Below are 12,488 nucleotides of genomic sequence, written 5' to 3'. Positions count from 1 at the left end.
GCACCTGGCTCGCTGATAACAAACTATCCTTACACCTGGGAAAAACTGAATCCATCCTCTTCGGATCAAATAGTAATCTCAGCAAGGCAGATGGCTTCTTGGTTAGAGTGGGTGACAATATTATCACACGAAAAGATCAAATTACCTACCTAGGTTCCATCCTGGAGGCCAATCTTTCCGGTGATAAGATGGCCACCAACGTAATCAAAAAAGTCAATCAAAGAACAAGATTCCTTTACAGGATCTCCTCACTGGTCAGCAAAAACACCTTGAAGACCTTAACAGGAGCCCTCGTACAAGGTTTCTTTGACTATGCATCCACCTCTTGGTACCACAGCACCTCAAAGGCCCTTAAAACAAGGCTCCAGACCTCCCAAAACAAACTGGTCAGGCTCCTACTTGGCCTCACCCCCCGAACCCACCTCACCCCTGCCCACTTTGACAGGCTGGGATGGCTTAGGGTCGTCGACAGAGTACAGCATCTTGCAATGGGTCTGGTCCACAAGATTCGATACACCACCAAGATACCCATGTACCTGTCTAAATACTTCCTTAATGTAAACGAAGTCCACACCCACAACACCAGAGGGAGTGCAACAAACCATGTACAACCCAGATTCGGCACAAACAAGGGACTAAATTCTTTTCGCTCCTATGCCACCAAAATGTGGAACGCCCTACCAACAGTCATTAAGACATGTGAATCCCTTGACTCCTTCAAAACCGCTCTCAAAGGGCACCTACGGATGGCTGCAATTCGAAACTGGCCTCTGTAAAATCTGAATCCCCCCCACCCCCCCCACCCCATTTTCCCTCACTGTATATTGTATCTTTTCCCTTTTTTGCTTCCCATATGATGAATTTAGCTACATAGAAATGTCTATTTGTATGTCTCTAAATGTTTGTATGTCTTTAAATGTTTTGATGAATTGAACAATGTGGACCCTGTTGTAAACAAGTGTAATGCTTAATTGGGTCGTCCACTCACAGTTGACAGTCTTTGTATTGAGTTTGTGCTTAAAATGTACTGTAAATTCTACAAACTGTTAATAAATATTTCAATCAATCAATCAATCTCCCTGTCTCTATGGGGACAGGAGAGGATGTGCTGCCAGTCAGTGGACTCTGATAAGGATGAGGGTTCCAGGAGTGGCGGGAAACAGCGCTTGTGTAATCTGCACTTGTGTAATCCCTCTCGGCAGATATAAAGAGAGGGAGAGAGAGCGGAGTTGGGAGAAGAAGAACTGTGTGAGAGATGGTATAGCTGGACTCTGGTTCTCTGCTTCTGACTGTCACTGAATAAACTGAAGATGTCAACAACTACTATGTCTTCCCAATTATTTTCCATAACAATCCTAGTATATGAATCACCACAACAAATAAGCAATTTTGCAAGATAATTGCACTATGAGCGTGCATGACAGAGAAGAACTTATGCAGAGACAGTAGTAATGACATAATTGTTGATTGGTATTTGTATTGTATTGAATTTAGGAACAGTATAGGCCTAATATAACAGCATGATATAAAATAACAATGAATAAACTATTAATATAGCTGCAAGCAGCGATAAGTCAGGACCAAGTTATAAGACAATAAGCAATAAGAAACAATATGCACAAATAAGCCATGGAATCATGGAAGACAAAGGATGACCATGTAATTGTGACAGGGTCAGTTACAGTTTTAATCGTGCAGGGTGGGGGGGGGGGGGGGGTACCTGCTCCACATTGTGAGCTTGTAGATCTGCTATTCTCAATAGATTTTGTAAACATTTTGAGTACTTTAACTTTTAGTGCTTTAAGTATATTTTGATACTTTTGTACATTTTCAACTCCGTACTTTTACTTGTAACGAAGTAGTTCTAAAATTGCAGTATTGGTACTTTTACTTAAGTAAAACAATTGAGTACTTTTTCCACCACTGCTCACTGGAGTCTGTTGTGGAGAGCGGCCATTTGAAAATAGCTGCAATATGAGTAGGCTACCATTACTTTTAGTACTTCTACTTGAGTACATTTTGAATATGGCACTCTTACTTCTGAGTACATCTACAATGTAATATTTATACTTTTACTTTTGAGTACTGTTATAAAACTCATGTTCTAAGTATTGGACCCTCGTCTGGTTCTGGTGTGTGACGACCCGGTTGACATGTCCATGGTTCGGACAGACGGACATACGGGCAGGCCTGCTCCGGGAGAACGAGATTAACATGACACGGAGACTTGGTCACATTAATTCATTCACATCGTTTATTACACTTACAGGATCATATACGTATAGCTTGGATACTTCATGTCCTAATGACGTCACTGACTAGACATCACAATCACTGCCTGCAGCACGCGGCCTTCAGCGTGCTCTAACACAGCCCTAAAGTATGTTACAGTTCAGGCAGTGCACCATACATATAAGTACATTGCATATTCACATACAAGTACCAAGTATCATTACACAGCATATCACAACAAGTACTATTTCCACCCCTGGTGACAGAAAGTACACAACTCAGGGCTTTGTGTGATGTGTCCACCCTGTGTCTTATTAACGCTTAATTAATGTTAATTATAATTACCTTAATAATAATATCTCATCGTTTGGTGTCTTATGATAATACTGTTTATTTTTCTCATACTTGTAGGTCTGACTACAGACTCGTTCAATGATGACATTAACCTCCGCCCATGAGATCATCCGGCTGTCCAGGTTTTCTGTTAAGCGCCCTGCTTCTGATTCTAGTCTCGCAAGCTTTATTTTCACGTCTTGGAGGATCTCTCCCTCTGCCCATCGTACATAACCCCCTAGTCGATACACCATAATATAAGAGTTTCGTTTTATCTTATCCTTGTTCTTGTGTTCATTAAGTCTTTTTAATACGTGTCTACGGGTCATGCCAATTTTGATCGATCCATCCTCGCCTATGAACGTATAGATATATCCTCCTAATTCTGCATCCTCTGCATCCTTCCTGATTTTTTTCTCCTCTTCGTCCTCACTGGAGTCACTAACGTCCTCGAGGTCAGTGCTAGGGTCATTATCTGGGGCACTCGGGGCACCACCACCACTACTACTACTACTACTAGTACTTCTACGACATTGCTCGTAGAGGGTAGGTCTCCGATCCTGATTCAGCTTCTGCGTGACCACCCCGACTGCACCATGCTTGACAGCTTGTCCTCGCGCCGTGAGCTCCAACGTCTTTTTCGATCCAGACGTCAGCAGCTGTTTTGTCCCCCCCTGTGCGATGGACCTGGTCGCCGCCCCGAACGAGACCCCACTGACGGCGTCCAAGCCGATGCCCAGGCTCAGTCTTCCCACGCCCGCGAACACGTCTCCCGCGTCCTCCGCGTCTCCGAGTCTCTGGATGTTCCTGACGATTCCCGTCGGTTCGTCGGTCACGGCGGACGCCACCGTGTCCGCCAGCGCCCCGGCGTAGATGGCCGCCGCCGCCGCTCCGGCGGGGCCGAGCAGGCTCCCCGCCGCCCCGCCCGCCACCACCATGGTGCTCCTGGTGGCGGACACGTAGGACCTTCTGGCCGCGGCGTCGTCTCCGGCGATGTCGTGGACGACTCCTTTGACATGACCGACGACGGGGATGCTGTCGCAGACGTCGGAGAGAAAGCTAAAAAATGACATATTTTTCTGTCAGTCTCTCCTCAACCAGCTCCGGTCCAAATGAAGATGAAGACTGTGAGGAGCACCTTGATGGAAGAAAAGAAAAAGTTGAAACAATTAGGGTCCAAAAAGACTGAGTGCATGCACTTTTAATTCAGTGTACTGTACATAATGTGTGACACTGCAACGCTATAACCAGACGCCAAGTACATTTTCAATTCCGTACTTTTACTTGTAACGAAGTAGTTCTAAATTGCAGTATTGGTACTTTTACTTAAGTAAAACAATTGAGTACTTTTTCCACCAATGGACAAAAATAGCAGACCTACAAGCTCGTATCGCGACACTCGGTGGTGCGATATGAGCTTGTATTTTTAAATAGCTAAAGCATAACATGATGCCGACACCAAAATGGGTGCCCGGTCAGAATGGGTTAAAGCCATGGACAATTCTTCAGAACTTCATTCAGAATTCAACATTCGGAACTATTTTTTGTAACCAAACTAAAACTATATGTGATGTAATTTCTGAATCTCACAATACTTAGTATTCTCTAATTGAAGAGTCTTCACTAAATGATCTAACCTTTGGATTAGTTCTCTAAATTACTATTTTGGGGTTATTTTTTTCAAAGTATTATCTGCCTTGGTATAACCTAAAGGGACAGTGTACTAATATCTTCCTGATTCTTACTATTTTAGGTTTAAAGGGTAATATTCATTGATTCATTGGATTCCTTTGGTTATCGAGTAATATTCTTTTAAATATTTATAAAAGTATTTATCTTATCATATTTTACTATTGCTACAACAGACTGTATCATGATGAGAGCTAAAGTGACTTACTGTTATGTCGGTGCTCCAGTCTGAACCAGCACAGAGTTGACAGAAGCTCCTCTTAAAGTCTAGCAAGTGAAAGCCACTCCTCCCCGAGTCCCTTCTCTCAGCTCATATAGCCGGGGAGCCACAGGCCTAAACGCTCGAGGAACATAGGGTTTAACCTGTGATATGTCATCATGCCATACTTTTTATTTGTGTTAACTTTTTTTCTAATCACTTGACTTCATTAAGGTCCACAGAATGAGAGGCCTGGTTTGCCGGAAACATTGCGAAAATAAAAGTTACGAACATTTTTGTATACCATATCATACAGACAACGAATATAAGGCAACATTTTCCAAAAGTCATCATGCTTTAAGTAGCATGTGACAATTGTGTCAAACTAGGGGGTTTTGATGATTCTGAATCCATTCCAAGCATTAGTTTTGCACGAAAAACACTCCTTGAAAACTTTAGTTACTATAGTTACTTTGGCGATTTAAATTTGGATCAGAAAACATACATTAACCACTTCAACCCTATACATTTCGGCCATTTGAGAATCTACAATCTACAAGCTCACAATGTGTCGCAACTCGACGCATTGTGAGCTTGAAGATCGGCTATTTTCAATCGATTTTTTTTTAACACATTTTGAACTTGTGAAATGGGACATTCTGCAATATGAATACTTTTACTCTTAGTACTTTCAGTACATTATGATGCCGATACTTTTGCACTTTTACTCAAGTACATTTTCAATTCCGTACTTTTACTTGTAACCACTTGTAACCACTGCTAAAGACAAACATTAAACCTGCAGTGGGAGGAGGAGGGGAAAACACACATAAAGAGTACGGCATATATACAGTATGACATCACAGGTCCTGTCCAATGTTGGGTGACTGGCTCCCCGGCTGATAGGAGCAGCTGTGGGTGTGTTTAAGTCTGCCCCTGGCTGCTGGCCTGCCTGTGGCATGGTGCCAGAGTCCATGTGTGCGCGCCCCTGCATGGCTGCGTGAATGCGCCTTACAGCAGATCAGGCCATTTACAAGAAATGCCCCCCTCCTCTCCCCTCCGCTCCCCTCCCCCCACACACACACACACACACACACACACACACACAGTCACGTACAACTGATTATGTAATCAGTTGTAACTAATAATAAATAATACATTTGATTTATAACTATATTACGCACTTGACATTTTTGCAAATCTCAAAGTGCTACAGTGTTTCAAACTAAATAAGTAGGCTACATCTACACTCAATCACTGTACTTAAGTGTACTTTTGCTTTACTTGAGTTTAGTAGGATATCCATTTTTCAACAGTTTCAATAGTGCACACACACGCACGCACACACACACACACACACACACACACACACACACACACACACACACACACACACACACACGCACACAAGTGTGCACGCACGCACAGCTGAGTGTGTGTTGGGGTCGTCTCTTGAAAATAGCCTGATCCTCTGTAAAGGAAGTCCACACAGACCATATGCAAACACACACACACACACACACACACACACACACACACACACGCACACACACACACACACACACGCACGCGTGCACACACACACACACTCGTGGGCGTTTCTTCAAAATTGCCTGATCCTCTTTAAAGGAAGTCCACACTGACCATATGCACACACACACACGCACACACACTGACACAAACAAATGCACGCACGCGCATGCGCACGCACATGCACATGCACACGCACACGCACATGCGCACACACACACACACACACACACACACACACACACACACACACACACACACATACACACACACACACACACACACACACACACACACACACACACACACACACACACACACACACACACACACACATTTAACAAGGAATCCTTGAACACAAACAATAGTACTGTGCAAACTTGAAAAACTGTATATAGTGCTTCAGGATACAGATCACGGGTACAGAAAGCGTCGCCCTCTCCATATATGGCGACTGCCAATTATTGCAGACACTGAACAGAATTTTTCCGATGCCTTAATTAGCTCTCAGCTTGGGCATGCCTGCAATCTGCAGGCCCCTCACCACTGCTTTATGGACATTACTGAGGCTTCCAAATATGAACACAAGTAGTTTACATTTGTAGCCAATCTGTATAATAGCGTCCTTAAAAAACCCGGTCGATGCCAAATTTTGCACATACACTCCCTGGATGCCAAGGACCTCTTCCACAATTCTTCCAGAACTGCCTGTTATAGCGCCACCAGGAGGCCGACTTTTTATGAAACACATGTTTTGCTATTACTCCTCCAGATTCTGTGCAAAAATCCCGCAAATTGTTACACAGTATCTCTATAGTCATGTGTATAGTCTGTCATGTGTAACCCTAACCCGTCATGATTGGTTTTGAACAAAAAGCCTCAAATCATGAATGCAGCGCGTGCAATATACGTGAAATCTTTCACAGACTTTCCAACTATAGGCTGAGGAATATATCCCACCCTTTTCACATTGGCCACCAACTGGTGGATTTTTAGCGAAACCCATTTTTGGAAAGAAATGCCTCAAATCATCCAATTGCCATCCAAGGCGTGAGAAGAAATGGCACCCTTTCCACATTGGCCTATTATAGCGCCACCGGGAGGCCACAACCTGACCTGCCCTGGTGGAGAGGAGACCTGTCCCCCTGAGGGGCACTTAATCTACTTTGACATTCCGTTTCTCTCCAAAGTTGAATGTGGCCACTATACTGTTGGAGCAGCCATAAACCACACTAACCTGACGCTGCCAGATGAGGGCGGTATTGGGTAACCATGTTCCCCAACACAGCACTCATCTGGGATCTCTCAGGCAGTTGAGCTGACAAAAATCCGTTCCGTACCGGACCAATCAGCGTGAGCTAAGGGCGGGACATGGGCGAAACCGGATGTGAAGCTATATAGACACGTCAATATGATTGGTTGTGTTTGCACGCCCACACGGTGATAGACAGACGGTCCCATCCAATCATCTACCAAGTACAGGAACAGTCCCGTCATCGAATTTGCTTCCGCGATCCCAGATCCCAATAAGCTGTGAAACAAATTTGTGTAGCAAGCTTCTTGGATCTGGCAGCGTCAGGTTAAAACCACACAGGTTCACCCCGAATCCCGATGTTCTGGGCATCTGTTACCTTCCCCTTTGAATGTCTAGGGGTATTTCAAGAAGAGGATGCAACACGGCTGACATAAGAGTTGTTATTTATTGCCCGGCAAGATGATAAGGTGTACACAACTGGACAGAAGGTGGTTCACACACAGTTCACATAGTATATACGTCTATATCTCTATATGTAAGCAGTGGAATATATATATATATATATATATATATATATATATATATATATATATCTACCTCCTTCTATCCTGGCAACCTGTAAGAGACTAATAACGGTAGTTAAGGGTTTCCAACCAAATCAAAATATGGGAAGAGCCCTTTACACCATATATATGTGGAACAGTACAAGGGGAACCGGCTGTATGGGGCAACTTAAAGAACTAAACAAAAGGAACTATGCCTGTTCTGGATGGACTGAGCCCTCTACCTAAACCTAATCTATAAAAGGAAAAGAGGGGTTACACAAGATTTAACTGCCTAAACTCCCTACTCTACCTACTGCCTAACAAAACAATTACAATAAACACGCTCCCATACTCCGTTCACATTATATATTCTCTCTACATATATATATATATAATCACTGGTACCCTCAGGTAATGAGACAGGTAGAGGCTCTGGGTGCTCCCCACAGGTGAACTGAAGACCCAGGCCTATGCCTTACACAGAATACACACAGTATTGAGCGTTAACTAGCTCCGACGTGGACAGAGTACTGCACATATGACTGAGAGACAATGCCAACGATCAAGCGGCACAGCTGCTGCTAAGTAGTGTTCCCAGGCTGGTCCTCGGAGAGCGGATTGGTTCCTGGTGACGAGGGGGTGGGCAGACAGGTTGATGGGTGTCCGCCTCCACGCAGACTGTCCGCGGACACGCAGCCCCCCAGTGGTGCCGCAGGCCGCGGTGGGCTCTGGTCCTCTTCAGGGTCTCCGTGCACTCGTGTCTCTTTCACAGTCCAGCAGGTGGTGTCAGTTCTAAGTCAGACTTCAATACACTATGACTATATAATTGCCCTCTATAATTACATTTAGACATGATATAGTTCTTGTTTTAATAGGCCAGCTTCTTATTTTAATTGGGTGTTAGGGTGTTATTGCAAGTGAGCTGCGATGAAGAAGTGAGCAAATTAAGTTAGGCTTGTATAATTACCATGTGCTACGCCGTGCAGATTTCTGCAATGGGTGTCATCACTTACTGTACCTGATGTTTTCTGAGGCTGATTTGAAAACTGTCCAGTGGCATTTCTTCCTCAGCCTATAGTGGGAATAGGCATGCATGGCTTGGGAAGCCGTGGATATGCACGGCTTGGGAAGCCGTGGATATGCACGGCTTGGGAAGCCGTGGATATGCACGGCCATGTCTTCCTTCTCAAAATGCATTTCTTTCATGTGGATTCCAAGGGATTCGATTTCCCAAAAGTTGCATAACTGATCTGACAGTGCCTGTTCCTCTCCGACGCTGATGTGCATCACTTCAATGTCCACAACTTCAGTTATGATATTTAGCGTGGTGACTTCTCCTTGCACCAGCCATCCAAAAATACATTTCCAGTCCTTCATTCAGTCTCTCCATTTTTCCTGTGACCATTTTCCAATATTGGTCTCCGCAATTGGACTCCTAATTCCACTGCATCCATCCCTATGATAGGTACATCTGCTGCAGATCTGGAAAACACAGGCGAAACACGGAAAACATGTGTGAATTCTCTTGCCGCGGTTACTTACAAGTTACAAAGTTTATTTGCAAAATGTAAAATACAAAGTTGGCGAGGGTCAAATGAGACATTATTGCACAAATGTGAAATTGATGCTTCACTTGTAAAAAAAAAAGGAACGACAAATGTGTAAATAATAAATAAATAATTAAGTTGTTTGCAAATGTGACACACACTAAAAGTATGTATCACATTTTGTGTTTATTTTGTATTGAATACCAGTAGGAGGACTAGTAGTAGTAGGAGGACTACCACTAGGGGCAGTGTGGGGCAGTACGTGCTTTGATGGACTGTGGACTTTATCTTGTTGGTGGCTGCCTGCCTTCCTCATTCCAATGATAGCAGCTACAACTGAATGCAGCACGTTTTATTTGTCTCATCTGTCTTCCACTTTTAGGTATGTGTTTAAGTGCACAAGCATTTAGATTGACATGGAACAACATGTGAACATGTTTAGTTAATGGACAAACGTTTTTGAGAATGTATGATTGCAGTATGGTTTGCCTAAATAATATAATAATACAAGTTTCACACTTGTCTTGAACACTGTAAGTTTGTGTGGTAACAGTTACAGTTACTGTGTGTTTTCAAATGGGTAAATCTGTGTTTACTCCACAGAACAAAATGTATTAATTATTGTACCATTGTTTTCATGTAATGCTAATTTGGATATAAACAGTAGCAGCACTCTAGTATTTCTAGCCACAGTGAATGCCATATAAGAAAATGTGTATGAATGTAGTTGTCCATCTACAGTAAAGTCATGATTATTTGTTATTGATTATATTATTAATGAAAAGATTGAGCATCTGAAGTGAAGTTATTCACTATAATACAGACTGATAGACTGTATACTGATTGTTAATAAATGATTCCAATGATAGCAGCTACAACTGAATGCAGCACGTTTTATTTGTCTCATCTGTCTTCCACTTTTAGGAGACATAAATACTGTAGCACTGCCCCGTGCCCGGGAGGTGTTACAGATTTTGGGGGCTTCGTCCGGGATCAGGTTTCCACCAACCAGGCAGCCTGATCAACCTATGAACCACGGAGAGGCAGCGTGACGTGTTACCAGCACCAAAAGACCACGAGTGGGCAGCCAGCGGCAGCAGGAGACCAGAGCGCAGAGGCGAGAGGGATCCCTGGCCAGGAGGAAGCAGCACTACACGGTCAAGGCGGGTTGTGAAACACGTTACAGCTACCATCAGACTATATACAGAGTGAACATCATGGATTCCCAGGAGAGGAGGTCCATGGTCTGGCCGATCAAGAAAAAACTTCATACATTGACGCCTGATGAACTATACCTACTCGCCGACGGCATTGATTCAAGTTCAACACCAGAACTAGAACGAGACAGGTTAGACATCACTGATGCGGAATGTTGTTTTGATTACATTGTTAAGTACCTGAGCTGTAAAACTTTAGTTGATTCTGAAGATGGTGGTATGTCACAGTTATTGTATATGGATAGCGCAATCGATGATACTATTAAGAAGCGTGATCAGAGTTCAGCACTTTCTGCCAGTGGGGGGGCCGCACTGTCAATATTAAAGATGCATGATGCTGGTGACACTAATGTAGGCACACATGAGGTTGAGTACCAACAAATGTTGAAAAGCTATGAGGAATTAGGCAGAAAGCTGTCACAGCACAAAAACACAGCAAACAAGCCATCCCATTCTGACGGCAATAGCCGTTTGTCTACTAGTTCATCTGATCAGTCACCAAGTCATCAGGCTCACAATATGATCTCACTCAGAGACCTTTCACTACTCCCACTGCAGCGCAGAGAATTCAAAGTACAGGGTGGTCAAATTAGTGATACTACATCAGACATAAGCTATACTAGTCTTTCTAAGCAGATGGATGAGGGCCTAGCAGAAAACCACAGTGAAAGCGATATAATCAGGAGCGTACTTAGAGTCATTAAGCCAGGGAACTTTAAAGACATGCTCATAAACAAAGATGGAATGACAATTGCTGAGCTAAAAAGTTTACTCCAGTCACATTTAAATGAGAGAGACAGCTCTGAGCTATTTCAGGAACTGATGTGTGGAAAACAGCTTGACCATGAAACACCACAGCAATTCCTGTACAGATTAATGGGTCTTAAACAGAAGTTAATTTTCACATCTAAACAGGCCACCACAGACCTTGAGTACGAGGTGCAGACCATTCAAAATGTGTTTTTGAGGACAGTATATCAAGGTTTGGGTACAAAATATAATCATCTCAGAGCAGAATTGAAGCCACTACTTGCAGATAAGTCAGTGTCAGATGAAGCGCTCCTGCGGCAATTAATGAAGATAGTGAGTGATGAAAGTGAAAGGAGCCGGAGACTAGGACAGAACCGGTCCCACAAAATGACAGGGGCCCACAGTGCCCAACTAGAGGATGGTCAAACAAAAGGAGAGGGTGTTCAACAAAAAGATAACACTAAGACCATTCAGCAGTTGAGTGCACAAGTTGAAGCTCTCACTAATGCTATTGACTCAATGCAAAAGTCAAAAACCGAACAGGTATGTGAATGTCAAGTTAACCAGACCCAGTTCCAAAGAAAATCACGAACATATGGTTGCCCAAAATGCATTGAACAGCACGAGCCAAACTGCAGCCATTGCTTCATTTGCGGCGAGGAAGGACACAGGGCGGTAGGCTGTCTGAGGAAAACCAAGCCATCGGGAAACGGGCGGCGGTCACTGCAAAGGGACAACCAGTGACCAACCAAAACCCACGGTCCCAACGAAATGTTCGTTCTGATGATGGCCAATTCCCACTTACACATGTAGCTTCCCCTCTCTGTCCAGCAAAGCTGCAATCCACACCTGAACGAGTAGCACAGCTGATTGGCAAGAAGTGCATCCTGAAATGTAACCTAAATGGCCACGCCGTTAGCACTCTTCTGGATACTGGGGCACAGGTCAGTATTATAGACCGTGCATGGAAAACAGAATACTTACCTGACGATATTATCCGCCCCTTGTCTGAGATAATTGGGAAGGGTGACCTCAATGTTTCAGCAGTAAATGGAGACCGCCTTCCTTTCGACGGCTGGGTAGAGATAATGGTGAACCTAAAGGGAAGTGATGACTCCAATCTGGCCATTCAAGTCCCATTCCTGGTGGGGCAAATGCCACTGGAAAGGCCTCTGCTGGGGTTCAATGTCA

At 43.8% G+C, this 12,488-nt stretch overlaps 1 protein-coding gene across 1 annotated transcript; it reads right to left on the bottom strand.

The window, feature by feature from the left end:
* Window positions 1-2,260: 2,260 nt before the first annotated feature.
* Window positions 2,261-4,472, bottom strand: LOC310857560 (uncharacterized protein). The gene is made up of 2 exons (XM_083763273.1): window positions 4,463-4,472; window positions 2,261-3,703 (listed from the first exon to the last, which is right to left on the bottom strand). Exon 2 carries the CDS (start codon window positions 3,636-3,638, stop codon window positions 2,574-2,576), a length of 1,065 nt encoding a protein of 354 aa, XP_083619399.1. The 5' UTR covers window positions 3,639-3,703; window positions 4,463-4,472; the 3' UTR covers window positions 2,261-2,573.
* Window positions 4,473-12,488: the final 8,016 nt, after the last annotated feature.

The sequence above is a fragment of the Protomyctophum parallelum genome, assembly GCF_964188405.1.
Source record: "Protomyctophum parallelum genome assembly, chromosome: 4".
Lineage (NCBI taxonomy): Eukaryota > Metazoa > Chordata > Actinopteri > Myctophiformes > Myctophidae > Protomyctophum > Protomyctophum parallelum.
The sequence above is the reverse complement of the archived record's forward strand: the minus strand, read 5'-3'. Positions and strand labels throughout refer to the sequence as shown.

Bases quoted from the DNA above. Each gene is read 5' to 3' on its own strand.
- LOC310857560 (XM_083763273.1), bottom strand. From the start codon at position 3,638: ATGTCATTTTTTAGCTTTCTCTCCGACGTCTGCGACAGCATCCCCGTC.